The sequence below is a fragment of the Heterodontus francisci genome, chromosome 3, assembly GCF_036365525.1.
Source record: "Heterodontus francisci isolate sHetFra1 chromosome 3, sHetFra1.hap1, whole genome shotgun sequence".
Taxonomy (NCBI): domain Eukaryota; kingdom Metazoa; phylum Chordata; class Chondrichthyes; order Heterodontiformes; family Heterodontidae; genus Heterodontus; species Heterodontus francisci.
Genome location: NC_090373.1, coordinates 27,297,287 through 27,311,027, shown reverse-complemented (window position 1 = coordinate 27,311,027; position 13,741 = coordinate 27,297,287). Strand labels below are relative to the sequence as shown.

The window sequence follows — 13,741 nt, the reverse complement described above, 5'->3', positions numbered from 1 at the left end:
GGGGAGGAATGGTTTTTGGAGGTACCTGGTTATAGATGTTTTCATAAGATTAGGAATGGTGGTAAAAGAGGTGGGGGGGTGGCATTGTTAGTTAGAAATAGTGTAACAACTGCTGAAAGAATTTTCGAGGAGGATCTGCCGACTGAGGCACTGTGGGTTGAGGTCAGGAACAGGAAAGGAGCAGTCACCTTGATGGGAGTTTTCTATAGGCCCCCCAATAGCAGCAGGGAGGTGGAAGAGCAGATTGGGAAACAGATTTTGGAAAGGAGCAGAAGTCACAGGGTAGTAATTATGGGGGATTTCAACTTCCCAAATATTGATTGGCAACTCTTTAGATCGAATAGTTTGGATGGGGTAGTGTTTGTGCAGTATGTCCAGGAAGCTTTTCTGACTCAGTATGTAGACTGCCCGACCAGAGGGGAGGCAATATTGGATTTGGTACTAGGTAATGAACCAGGGCAAGTGATAGAGCTGTTGGTGGGCGAGCACTTTGGAGATAGTGATCACAATTCTGTAGCATTCACTATGGTAATGGAGAGGGATAGGTATGTGCAACAGGGCAAGGTTTACAATTGGGGGAAGGGTAGATATGATGTTGTCAGGCAGGAACTGAGGACCATAAGTTGGGAGCATATGCTGGCAGGGAAGGGCACGGTCGAAATGTGGAACTTTTTCAAGGAGCAGATAGTAGGGGCCATTGATAAGCATGTCCCTGTCAGACAGGGAAGGGATGGTCATGTGAGGGAACCGTGGTTGACAAGAGAGGTTGAGAGTCTTGTTAGGAAGAAGAAGGATGCGTATATAAAGTTGAGGAAAAAGGGCACAGGCATAGCTCTGGAGGGATACAAGATGGCCAGGAAGGATCTGAAGAAAGGGATTAGGAGAGCTAAGAGAGGGCATGAAAAATGCTTGGCGGGTAGGATAAAAGAAAACCCCAAGGCCTTTTACGCGTATGTCAGAAATATGAGGATGACTAGGGGGACCATAGGTCCGGTCAAGGACAATAGCGGGAGACTGTGTGTTGAGCCGGAAGAGATAAGTGAGGTTTTGAATGAGTACTTCTCTTCGGTATTTACGAATGAGAAGGGGTGTATTACTGAAGAGGACGGTGTGAAACAGACTGGTAAGCTCGAGGAAGTGCTCGTTAGGAGGGAAGATGTGTTGGGGTTTTTGAATAACTTGAAGATAGACAAGTCTCCCGGGCCTGACGGGGTATATCCAAGGATGTTATGGGAAGCAAGGGATGAAATTGCAGAGCCGCTGGCAATGATCTTTTCATCTTCTCTGCTGACGGGGGTGGTACCAGGTGATTGGAGGGTGGCAAATGTTGTGCCCCTGTTCAAGAAAGGGAATAGGAACAACCCTGGGAATTACAGGCCAGTTAGTCTTACTTCGGTGGTAGGCAAGTTGATGGAAAAGGTGCTGAGGGATAGGATTTCTGAGCATCTGGAAAGACACTGCTTGATTCGGGACAGTCAGCACGGTTTTGTGAGGGGTAGGTCTTGCCTCACAAGCCTGATTGAATTCTTTGAGCAGGTGACCAAGCAAGTGGATGAGGGTAAACCAGTGGATGTGGTGTACATGGATTTTAGTAAGGCATTTGATAAGGTCCCCCATGGTAGACTTATGGAGAAAGTCAGGAGGCATGGGATAGTGGGGAATGTGGCCAGTTGGATTAAGAATTGGCTAACTGATAGAAGGCAGAGAGTGGTCTTAGATGGTAAATACTCAGCCTGGAGCCCAGTTACCAGTGGCGTGCCGCAGGGATCAGTTCTGGGTCCTCTCCTGTTTGTGATTTTTATTAACGACTTGGATGAGGAAGTCGAAGGGTGGGTCAGTAAATTTGCAGATGATACAAAGGTTGGTGGAGTTGTGGATACCGAGGAGGGCTATTGTCGTCTGCAAAGGGACTTGGATAGGTTGCAGTGCTGGGCTGAAAAGTGGCAGATGGAGTTTAACCCTGAAAAGTGTGAGGTCGTCCATTTTGGAAGGACAAACATGAATGCAAAATACTGGGTTAACGGTAGGGTTCTTGGGCATGTGGAGGAGCAGAGAGACCTTGGGGTCTATGTGCATAGATCATTGAAAGTTGCAACTCAAGTGGATAGGGCTGTGAAGAAGGCATATGGGGTGTTAGCGTTCATTAGCAGAGGGATTGAATTTAAGAGCCGTGAGGTGATGATGCAGCTGTACAGGACCTTGGTAAGGCCTCATTTGGAGTACTGTGTGCAGTTCTGGTCGCCTCATTTTAGGAAGGATGTGGAAGCCTTGGAGAGGGTGCAGAGGAGATTTACCAGGATGTTGCCTGGAATGGAGAATAAGTCTTACGAGGAAAGGCTGAACATTCTAGGCCTCTTCTCATTAGAAAGGAGAAGGATGAGGGGTGACATGATAGAGGTTTATAAGATGATCAGGGGAATAGATAGGGTAGACAGTCAGAAACTTTTTCCCCGGGTGGAGCAAAGCGTTACAAGGGGTCATAAATTTAAGGTGAAGGGTGGGAGATATAAGGGGGATGTCAGGGGAAGGTTCTTTACCCAGAGAGTGGTCGAGGCATGGAATGCCTTGCCCGGGGAAGTTGTTGAGTCAGAAACTTTAGGGACTTTCAAAAGGCTTTTGGATAGGTATATGGATAAAGGAGAATGATGGGGTATAGATTAAATTGTCCTTGACAGAGGACAAAGGATCGGCACAACATTGTGGGCCGAAGGGCCTGTTCTGTGCTGTATGTTCTATGTTCTATGTTCTATGTAACACTTTTCAGCCCATTCTATACCACACTGGGAGTGAGGAGAGGGTTATAACACTATAGGGCCTATTCTATACCCACACTGGGAGTGAGGATAGGGTTATAACATTATGGGGTCCATTCTATACCCACACTGGGAGTGAGGATAGGGTTATAACATTATAGGGTCCATTCTATACCCACACTGGGAGTGAGGATCGGGTTATAACACTTTTCAGCCCATTCTATACCACACTGGGAGTGAGGAGAGGGTTATAACACTATTGGGCCTATTCTATACCCACACTGGGAGTGAGGAGAGGGTTATAACACTATAGGGCCTATTCTATACCCACACTGGGAGTGAGGATAGGGTTATAACATTATGGGGTCCATTCTATACCCACACTGGGAGTTAGGATAGGGTTATAACACTATAGGGCCCATTCTGTACCACACTGGGAGTGAAGATAGGGTTATAACACTAAAGGGCCCATTCTATACCACACTGGGAGTTAGGATAGGGTTATAACACTATAGGGCCCATTCTATACCACATTGGGAGTGAGGATAGAGTAATAACACTATCGGGCCCATTCTATACCACACTGGGAGTGAGGATAGTGTTTTAACACTTTCGGGCCCATTCTATACACACATTGGGAGTGAGGAGAGGGTTATAACACGATAGGGTCCATTCTATACCCACACTGGGAGTGAGGATAGGGTTATAACACTATAGGGCCCATTCCATACCACACTGGGAGTGAGGAGAGGGTTATAACACTTTTCAGCCCATTCTATACCCACACTGGGAGTGAGGATAGGGTTATAACACTATAGGGCCTATTCTATACCCACACTGGGAGTGAGGATAGGGCTATAACACTTTTCAGCCCGTTCTATACCCACACTGGGAGTAAGGATAGGGTTATAACACTATCGGGCCTATTCTATACCCACACTGGGAGTGACGATAGGGTTATAACATTATAGGGTCCGTTCTATACCCACACTGGGAGTGAGGATAGGGTTATAACACTATAGGGCCCATTCTATACCCACACTGGGAGTGAGGATAGGGCTATAACACTTTTCAGCCCATTCTATACCCACACTGGGAGTGAGGATAGGGTTATAACATTATAGGGTCCGTTCTATACCCACACTGGGAGTGAGGATAGGGTTATAACACTATCGGGCCTATTCTATACCCACACTGGGAGTGACGATAGGGTTATAACACTATAGGGCCCATTCTATACACACACTGGGAGTGGGGATTGGGTTATAACACAATAGGGTCCATTCTAAACCCACACTGGGACTGAGGATAGTGTTATAACACTATTGGGCCCATTCTATAGCACACTGGGAGTGAGGATGGCGTTATAACACTATAGGGCCCATTCTATACTGCACTGGGAGTGGGGAAAACATAGGAACATAGGAAATAGGAGCAGAAGTAGGCCATTTTGGCCATTCGAGCCTGCTCTGCCATTGAACTAGATCAGGCTGATCTTCTACCTCAACGCCATTTTCCTGCACTATCCCCATATCTGTTGATCTCTTTAATATCTAGAAATCTGTGGATCTCTGTCTTAAATGTATTCAATGACTGAGTCGCCACAGTCCTCTGGTGTAGAGACTTCCAAAGATTCACCACCTTCAGTGAAGAAATTCCTCCTCATCTCAGATCCTTCCTGAATCAATGCTGTTGTACACCTTTCATTCAATCTAAACTCTTGAATATAGGTCCAGTCTCCTCTGATCATACATGCAGGGTAGCCCACTAGTCACAGCCTGCCAACCTGAGAATGACTCATTTATTCCTACTCTCTGTTTTCTGTTGTTAACCAATTCTCAATCCATACCAGTATGTTCCCCCAATCCCAGGTGCTCTAATTTTGTTTACAAACCTGTGTGGGACCTTATCGAAAGCCTTCTGAAAATCCAAATATACCACATCCACTGATTCCCCCTTATCTATTCTGCTTGTTCCATCCTTAAGAACTCTAACAGGTTTGTCAGACATGATTTTCCTTTCATAAATCCACGTTGATTCTGCCCAATCCTACCGTTATTTTCTCGGTGTCCTGTTGTCACATCCTTTATAATGGATACAAGCAGCTTACACACCAGGGTAGACCCACCTTGTCCACTATTTGTTTCCTTGTTAGTGTAACCCTGCCTTATAGCAATCATACCCACTTGTGATCTACCAGATATTACTGCCTTTGAACATGTCCCTCAGATCCTCTCTAATCTTTTGAAGGAGACAGATACAATGATACCCAATGTGAATTGTTAAGCTGCTTTATTTCATAAGTAGTGATCATACAGAGCAATATTGATATTGGGACTCAATCAGTACACATATCTTCTCATAATATAAAAAGAAATGTGCTACACTTCCTCACATCAGTGTGCCTTCTTGTTTGACTTCAACAAAGTATTGCCTAACTATCATCTCCTATGTTCTCGTTCTGAGCCTGGAGAAAGCTTGTTCTCTGTTTAAAACTAACTGCCTATGTCTGTCTGCCTCTATCTTTCTTATTTCCTGTGTTTACATCCCCATTCTCGGAGAGGGTTTCCCTTCATTCAATCAGTGTGGCGAGCTCCCTCAAACCTGCCTGTACTCGAAATCCTTCTCTCCCAATGAGGAGTGACAACCCCCTAGGAACTGCTCATCTACAAAACGCAAAACAAAAGTACAGAAGCAAAATACTGCAGAGACTGGAAATCTGAAATAAAAGCAGAAAACGCTTTCGAAGGTCAACGCCCTGAAACATTAACTCTGTTTCTCTCCTCACAGTTGCTGCCAGACCTGCTGAGTATTTCCAGCATTTTCTATATTTATTTCAAACAAAATTAATTTACTTATAAATAAAATGGATATGAAAATTTCTGGATGAGTGGGATATTTTTGAAGTGGGGTAGGTTTTTAAGGAAATTATTATACAGTTGTCATGCATATTTTTGGTTGAGGTAACACTGCTGAAATGGCACTGATAAATACACCTTTGCCATAAAACCCATGGCTCTGCCACATTTCCTCTACCTACTGTCCTTGAGACAAGCTGACATCATCCACTTGACTTCAGATGGCACTGAAACTCTCCGGCCTCCTGGCAAATGCCCTTTTACACTCGGGGCCAGTAGTTGTGAAGGGGAGCATCTGTGCCAGCAGTCAGGGGCCTGAGGCTGGAGGCATGGTGAGTTTAGAAGATTATGGGGTGACCAGAACGAGGTGTTTTTAAATATTAGAAGGATTTGCTAGGGTAGAGAGAAACCTCTTCTCATGGTGGTGGGGCGGCGGGGGGGGGGGGGGGGGAGGATGCAGAACAAGGAGGCGTAACCTTATAATTAGAGCTAGGCCATTCAGTGGGTGATGTCAGGAAGCATTTCTTCACACAGAGGATTGTGGAAATCTGGATCTCTCTCCCCCAAAAGGCTGTGGATTCTGGGAGTCAATTGGAGCTTCCTAGATTGAGATCAACAGATTTTTGTAATATAAGGGTATTAAGGGATAGGTAAATGGAGTTGAGAAAAGAACCATGATCTACCTGAATAGCAGAACAGACCAGAGGGGCTGATGGGCCTACTCCTGTTTCTATTCAGGTGCAAACCCCAATGAATCAGTCATAGGCCACTCCAGATGTGCAAAACTTATCACAACGAAAGCAAGGTTGCTCTTTGAACATTGGGAACTGAAGTAGCCTGGAGACCGGCAGCTACTTTCCACTGGACAGAGAATGGGACAATTTATCCCCCCTGAAAAAAGTCAAAGAATATTTTAATTAAAATGACTTTTTTCCCAAATCAGTGATAATAACTTCTCCCTCTGATTGGAGGAGAATTTCCCACGGGGTTAACCTCATCCCCCCCATAACTACAGTTGAAGCCCTGAGGAAAATGGAGTAAATGGCTGTTTTTAGCCATAGCTCTGAGTGGGGGGGTTCCACCAATCTCCTGCCAGAATACTCTGGCAGAAATCCCCAACAGTTACCTCATTGCGTGTCTGAAAACACGCTTTCTAAACCATGATAACCTGAAAATACTCGTTCTTTCCTCTGTTATTTACACACTTTGTATTCCAATACGTTCTAATTTGCTTTGCATCATATGATTTTTTTTTTAAGGCCGGTAAATTGCTTTAGAACCTATGCTAATTACATGCAATTTGCTCTATGACATGATGCAAGGATTGGCCAATCATGCCTTGGAATGGCGTATGCCTGGAGTCAAAGTCATCGGTTGATGGAGGCCTCTGTAAACTGATAGGCAACTGGGCCTGTCGCAATAGGCTCGTTGAGTTTCTGTTGCTCTCTGGTGATCGGCACAGAGTCCGTGACCGAGGGAAATGCAAGCTGATCGTGGTCCAGAATGTTTTGCTCGTCCTCCAGCTTGTCTTTCTTCAAGTAGAAAATCCTTTTAAATTCTTTGACTTTATGAAGCTCACAGAAGGTTTCCAGGGCAACAAGCACAGCAGTGAGACCAATCATGAGGTAGACTAGGGAGAGAGAGTACAAGAGGGAGAGAGAGAGGCATATTATTTATTTTTAGATACAATTAAATATGATTTTAAACATGACCAGAATGGAATTGTTCATTTGCGAGCACTTTTTCCCTGAAATGCTTAACAAACTTTTTTTTATTTGTAGCCTCGATCTGCCGAATGAGCAGGTCAGAGACTGCATTTTGTGAGATGACTCACCTCTTGGCCCCTCAAAGCCTCTCCACCACCTACAGGGTCAAGCACGAGTGTGATGTAAGCTATCCACATGTCTGGATGTGTGCAGCTTCAGAAGCTCGATACCATCCAGGACGGAGCAGTCTGCTTGATCAGCACTCTTGCCACTGGACTCTACCATTATGTAGAATGGACAACACAGGAACAGTGCATTCAGCACACACTGGACCATTCAGTTTTTATGCTCTACATGAGCCTCCTTCCACTCTATCTCATCTCACCCTATCAGCAAGACCTCTTAATTCTTTCTGCCATGTGTTTATTTAGCTTCCCCTTAAATGCAGCTATGCTATTCAACCACACCAGGTGATAGCAGAACAAAGCAGTCCGCTTGATTGGCACGCCACCCGCAAACATTCACTCCCTCCACCACCGACGCACAGTGACAGCAGTGTGTACCATCTACAAGATGCACTGCAGCAACTCACTAAGGCTCCTTAGACAGCACCTTCCAAATCCGCGACCTCTACCACCTAGAAGGACAAGGGCAGCAGTGCATGGGAACACCACCACCTGCAAGTTCCCCTCCAAGTCACACACCATCCTGACTTGGAAATCTATCACTGCACTGTCATAGGGTCAAAAGCCTGGAACTCCCTCCCTAACAGCACTGTGGCTGTACCTACACTGCAATGAATCATAGAATGGTTACAGTATAGGAGGTGGCCATTCAACCCATTGTGTCCATGCCAGCTCTCTGCAAGAACAACTCACCTAGTCCCACTCCTCTGCCTTTTCTCTGTAGCCTGCAAATTGTTTCTCTTCAGTTAATTATCCAATTCTCTTTTGAAGGCCTTGATTGAATCTGCCTCTATCATACTCTCAGGCAATGCGCTTCAGATCCTAGCCACTCACAGAGTAAAAAACCTTTTCCTCGTGTCACTGTTGCTTCTTTTGCCAATCGCCTTAAATCAGTGTCCTTTGGTTCTGGATCCTTCAGCCAATGGGAACAGTTTCTCCCTATCTACTCTTTCAAGACCCCTCATGATTTTGAACACCTCCATCAAATCTCGTCCTAATCTTCTCTTCTCCAAGGAGAACAACCCCAGCTTCTCCAACCTATCCACATAACTGATGTTCCTCATCCTTGGAACCATTCTTGTAAATCTTTTCTGCACCTTCTCTAATGCCTTAACATCCTTCTGAAAGTGTGGTGCCCAGAACTGGACGCAATACTCCAATTGAGGCTGAACAGTGTTTATTACAGGTTTATCATAACTTCCTGGTTCTTATACTCATTTCCTCTATTTATAAATCCCGGGATCCCATATGCTTTATTAACCACTTTCTACCTGCCCTGCAACTTTCAATGATTTGTGCACATGTACCCCCAGGTCCCTCTGCTCCTGCATCAAATTTAGAATTGTACCCTTTAATTTATATTGCGTCTTCTCATTCTTCAAAATGTCTCACTTCACACTTTTCTGCATTAAATTTCATCTACCACTTGTCCACCTATTCCACCAGCCTGTCTGTGTCCTCTTGAAATTTATCACTATCCTCCTCACAGTTCACAATACTTCCACGTTTTGTGTCATCCACAAATTTTGAAATTGTGCCCTGTACACACAAGTCTATGTCATTAATATATATCAGGGTTGTCCAACCTTTTTGTGTGTGGTTGGGGGAGGGGGGGGGCACATTACAATTTGTGTCTTACTTGGAGGGCCGGTGAGACAATTTTGGAAAGATAAAGGCATTAAAATTTATCTTACTATTAATCAAAACAACAAATGTACATTTTTGTGAAGAAGCTTTAAATGAGAAGACTAATTTGTTGGCTTACTTTCTCTTCACTATGTTGGATACTGATTTAATGAGATACCTGGCATTTTTTTCACTTGCACAAGTAATCAATGTTTGCCCGCACACTTGTTGTAGTGATGCAGTGTATTCCGGATAGATGTCATTCTATCAGGAGTGATCTTGATCACTCCCTCTCTCTCTGACCCCCCTCTCCCTGCTCCCTTTCTCTCTGTCTTTATTTGCCCCCTCTCTGTCCCCTCTCTCTCCCTTTGTACCCCCAAACCTTTTCATTATTTTAAAGACCTCTATCAGGTCACCCCTCAGTCTTCTTTTTCCTGGAGAATAAAAGCCCCAGGCTGTGCAGCCTTCCTGATGGCTATATCCTCTCAGATCTTATATCATCCACTCCTTCTTTAACTGACTATAGCTGCAGTGTGTCTTAATCTACAGGAAGCACTTGTATCAACTCAAGATTATTTCAAAGGCACCCTTTTCCCCTGCAACCATCACAACAACAACAACTTGCATTTATATAGCACCTTTAACGTAATAAAAGTTTGATTTAGGAGCACTGCTTGCTCATTAGCTGTTAAGGACAGCAGTTGGACAAATATCAGCTGATCATAAAGATTCAGCATAGATTTGTAAAGAGTAAGCTAACTAACCTCGTTGAATTTTTTGAAGAGGTAACTAATGTGGTCGATAAGGGAGTGTCTATGGATGTTAGTTACACAGACTTCCAAAAGGCATTCGACAAGGTTCCACATAAGAGACGGTTACCAAAAATTAGAGTGTATGGAATTGGATGCAACCTATTGGCTTGGATAGGGAACTGGTTAGGAGGTAGGAGACAGAGTAGGGATAAGGGTATGTATTAAATTGGCAGGGTGTGGCTAGTGATGTCCTATAGGAATGGTTATTGGGGCCTCAGCTGTTCCCTATATCTATAAGTGATTTGTTGATGGAACAGAGAGCTATATATCCAGTTTGCTGATGACAATAAGTTAGTTGGCACAGTAAATGATGGAGAAAGTTGCAAAGGGAATGGGTCAAACTGTGGCAGAGTTAGTTTAATGTAGGAAAGTGTGAAGTCATCCACTTTGAACTGAAGAAAAATAGATCAGAGTTTATTCTAATTGGTGAAAAGTTAGGAACTGTGGAAAAACAGAGATTTAGAGGTCCAAATACAGAAATTACTAAAGGCCAGTGGACAGGTATAAAAAATAATTTAAAAGGCTAATGATATGTTGATCTTTATCTCAGAGGGCTGGAGTACAAAGGGGTGGATGTTATGTTACAGTTGTACAGAGCTCTGGTTAGACCCCAGCTGGAATACTGCATTCTGGTCTGGGTGTTGCACCTCAGGAAGAATATATTGGTCTTGGAGGGGGTGCAGAACAGATTCACCAGAATGGTACTGGGGCTAAAAGGGTTAAATCACAAGACCAGATTGCATTGACTCGGCTTGTATTTCTTTGTGTATAGAAGATTAAGGGGTAATCTAATTGAGGTATTTAAGATGATTAAAGGAGTTGATAGGGTCGATAGAGGGAAAGTATTTCCTCTGGCGGGAGAGTCCAGAATAAGGGGGCATAACATTAAAATTAGGCTGCTTAGGGTGATATCAGGAAGCACAGCTTCACATAAAGGGTAGTGGAAATCTGGAACTCTCTCCCCAAAAATGCTGTTGAGGCTGGGGGTCAATTGAAAGTTACAAAACTGCGATTGATCAATTTTTGTTAGGTAAGGGTATTAAACATTAAGGAACCAAGGCAGATAGATGGAATTAAGATACAGAGCAGTCATGATCTAACTGAATGGCAGAACAGGCTTCAGGGGCTGAATGGCCTCCCGTTCCTATGTATTGCTATTGACAATTGCATCCCAATTTGAGTGATCGTCTGCCACTTGAAATTCAAATTGGGCTTATTCCTTTCTCTTCTGTTCTGTCTGTTGATTCTTGAGGGAGATGTGTGTATGCTGTCTTAGATTCAGTCTATTTGTTCAATGTCTGTACAGCGCACTGTAAGCTCGTTCTTTCATTCCTTAAAAGCTTCAACCCTGTGACTGTAGAAAGTCACTGTCTTTTATGATGTTTTCTTTTGCTAATTTTCTCTCATGGTCCTTCTTAGTTTTTCCAATCTCCCTTTTTTGTATCACTGCTCATTATTAATATTCATTATATTTCTCTTGGATCAGAGGGCATTTGATAAAGTGCCACATAATAGACTGTCTAACAAAATTGAAGCTCATGGGATTAGTGAGGCAGTGACATTGTGGAATTGATTAAGGGACAGAAAGCAGAGAGTAATGGTGAACAGTTGTTTTCCAGACTGGAGGGTAATGTACATTGGTGTCCCTGAGGAATTGGTGTCGAGAGCATTGCTCTCTTTGATATATATTAATGACCTGGACTTAAGTATACAGGAAATAGTTTCAAAGTTTGCAGCTGACCCGAAACTTGGAAATGTAGTAAACAATGAGGAGGATAGTATCGGTCTTCGGGAGGACATAGAGTGGTGAAATGGGCAGACAGATAGCAGATGAAACTTAATGCAGAGAAATGTGTGAAGTAATACATTTTGATCAGGAGAATGAGGAGAGACAGTATAACTAAATGGTACAATTCTGAAGTGGGTGCAGAAACAGAGAAACATGGGGATGTATTTACACAAGTCTTGGAAGGTGGTAGGACAAGTGGAGAATGGCTGTTAAAAAAGCATACTGATCCTAGGCTTTATAAATAGAGGCATAGAGTACAGAAACGAGCAAGTTATGGTGAACCTTTTCAAAACATTGGTAATGGGTATTATAGCAGGAGTATTGTGTTCATTTCTGGGTATCACGTTTTAGGAAGGATGTCAAGACCCTAGGTGTAGAAGCAATTTACCAGAATGGTACCAGGGATGAGGGACTTCAGTTATGTGGAGAGACTGGAGAAGCTGGGATTGTTTTCCTGAGAGCAGAGAAGGTTTTAATAGGGTAAATAAGGCAAAACTGTTTCCAATGGCAGAGAACGTCTAAAACAAATTATACAGCGAGTTGTGATTTGAGACGGTAGTGGAAGCAGATTCAGTAAAAACTTTCAAAGAAGGAATTGGATGTGCAGTTGAAAGGGTAAAATGTGCAGGGAATTGGGACAAATTCAATAGCTCTTTCAAAGAGTTGGTACTGGCACAATGGGCTGAATGGCCTCCTTTGGTGCTGTAGCATTCTATCGCTTTTTACAATCTACCCTCTTTGAATAGATCCACCTGAGAGTGCAGACAGCTTTAATGTCTCATCCAAAAGACAGTATGTCTGACAGTGTGGCACCCCCTCAGTACAGCACGAGTGTCAGTCCAGATTTTGTGCTTAAGTCTCCAGTGTGGGACTTGAACCCACGATGGATCACATCACCTCTCACCCTACATTATTATATTCAACAATGGCTGCTGATACTGACCAGTTATTCCGAATTTGTACAGCTCCTGGAATTGCTGGTTCTGAATCTCTCCGGGAACATAATCTCCCAGTCCGATGGTGCTGAGGGAGATGAAGCAGAAATATATGGATTCCAGAAAGTCCCACTCCTTCTCCAGGTTGGAGAAAATAGCCGCCGGGATGAAGAAGAAGCAAGAGATGATGAGCAGCCCCAGCACCATGGCATGGATGAGGGCGACGATATGCTCAGGGTAGCCCCAGCGAGTGTGGATGTATTGGACTGGCCGCCTGGTCACGTGCACCATAATATGCTGTACAACAGAGGTGAGAAGGAGCAGTGTGAAGGGGATCCCAACAAGCGAGTACACCATGCAGAAGGCCTTCCCACCATCAGAGAGAGGGACCGTGTGACCATAACCTGCAACACAAGAACACTTTGTAACTCCTGGCCAAACTCCAGATGTCCACATGATGAGAGGCTGGGGAATGGTCCTCAGGCACTGAAGGCAATTGCACATTCTCTGTTTGTTTTAACCGATGGATACGTATTCACTGGGGCTGCACAATCTCCCCGCCACGCTCACCCGGCATGCCGGTTGGGATTTCGAAAGCCCAATATCTCCCTTTACACTTTCTGGGAAAAGTTTCAGTGGCAAGTTCTTCAGGAGGGGATGCTAATCTGGAATAACTGCAGACAATTTCAGACAAAGCAATGTCAAGGGCGATGCAGAGTTGACATGCAAATGGCACGAGGTTAAATGGCACGAGGGTAAATGGCATGTGGGCAAATGGCAAGAGGGCAAATGGCAAGAAGGCAAATGGCAAGAGGGCAAATGGAAAGAAGGCAAATGGCAAGAGGGCAAATGGCAAGAGGGCAAATGGCAAGAAGGCAAATGGCAAGAGGGCAAATGGAAAGAAGGCAAATGGCAAGAGGGCAAATGGCAAGAGGGCAAATGGCAAGAAGGCAAATGGCAAGAGGGCAAATGGAAAGAAGGCAAATGGCACGAGGGCCAATGGCAAGAGGGCAAATGGCAAGAGGGCAAATGGAAAGAAGGCAAATGGCATGAGGGCAAATGGCACGAGGGCAAATG

The 13,741-nt window shown here is 44.2% G+C and overlaps 1 protein-coding gene across 1 annotated transcript in view; it reads right to left on the bottom strand.

Annotated features, from left to right (window-relative positions):
• Nucleotides 1–5,044: 5,044 nt before the first annotated feature.
• LOC137355256 (potassium channel subfamily K member 1-like) overlaps nt 5,045–13,741 on the bottom strand; it is a 52,398-nt gene continuing 43,701 nt past the window's right edge. The window contains exons 2-3 of the mRNA XM_068020205.1: nt 12,673–13,068; nt 5,045–7,241 (exon numbers count right to left, since the gene is read on the bottom strand). Coding sequence (XP_067876306.1) covers nt 6,979–7,241; nt 12,673–13,068 — 659 coding nt within the window. The 3' untranslated portion in view covers nt 5,045–6,978. The remainder of the gene's footprint in view (nt 7,242–12,672; nt 13,069–13,741) is intronic.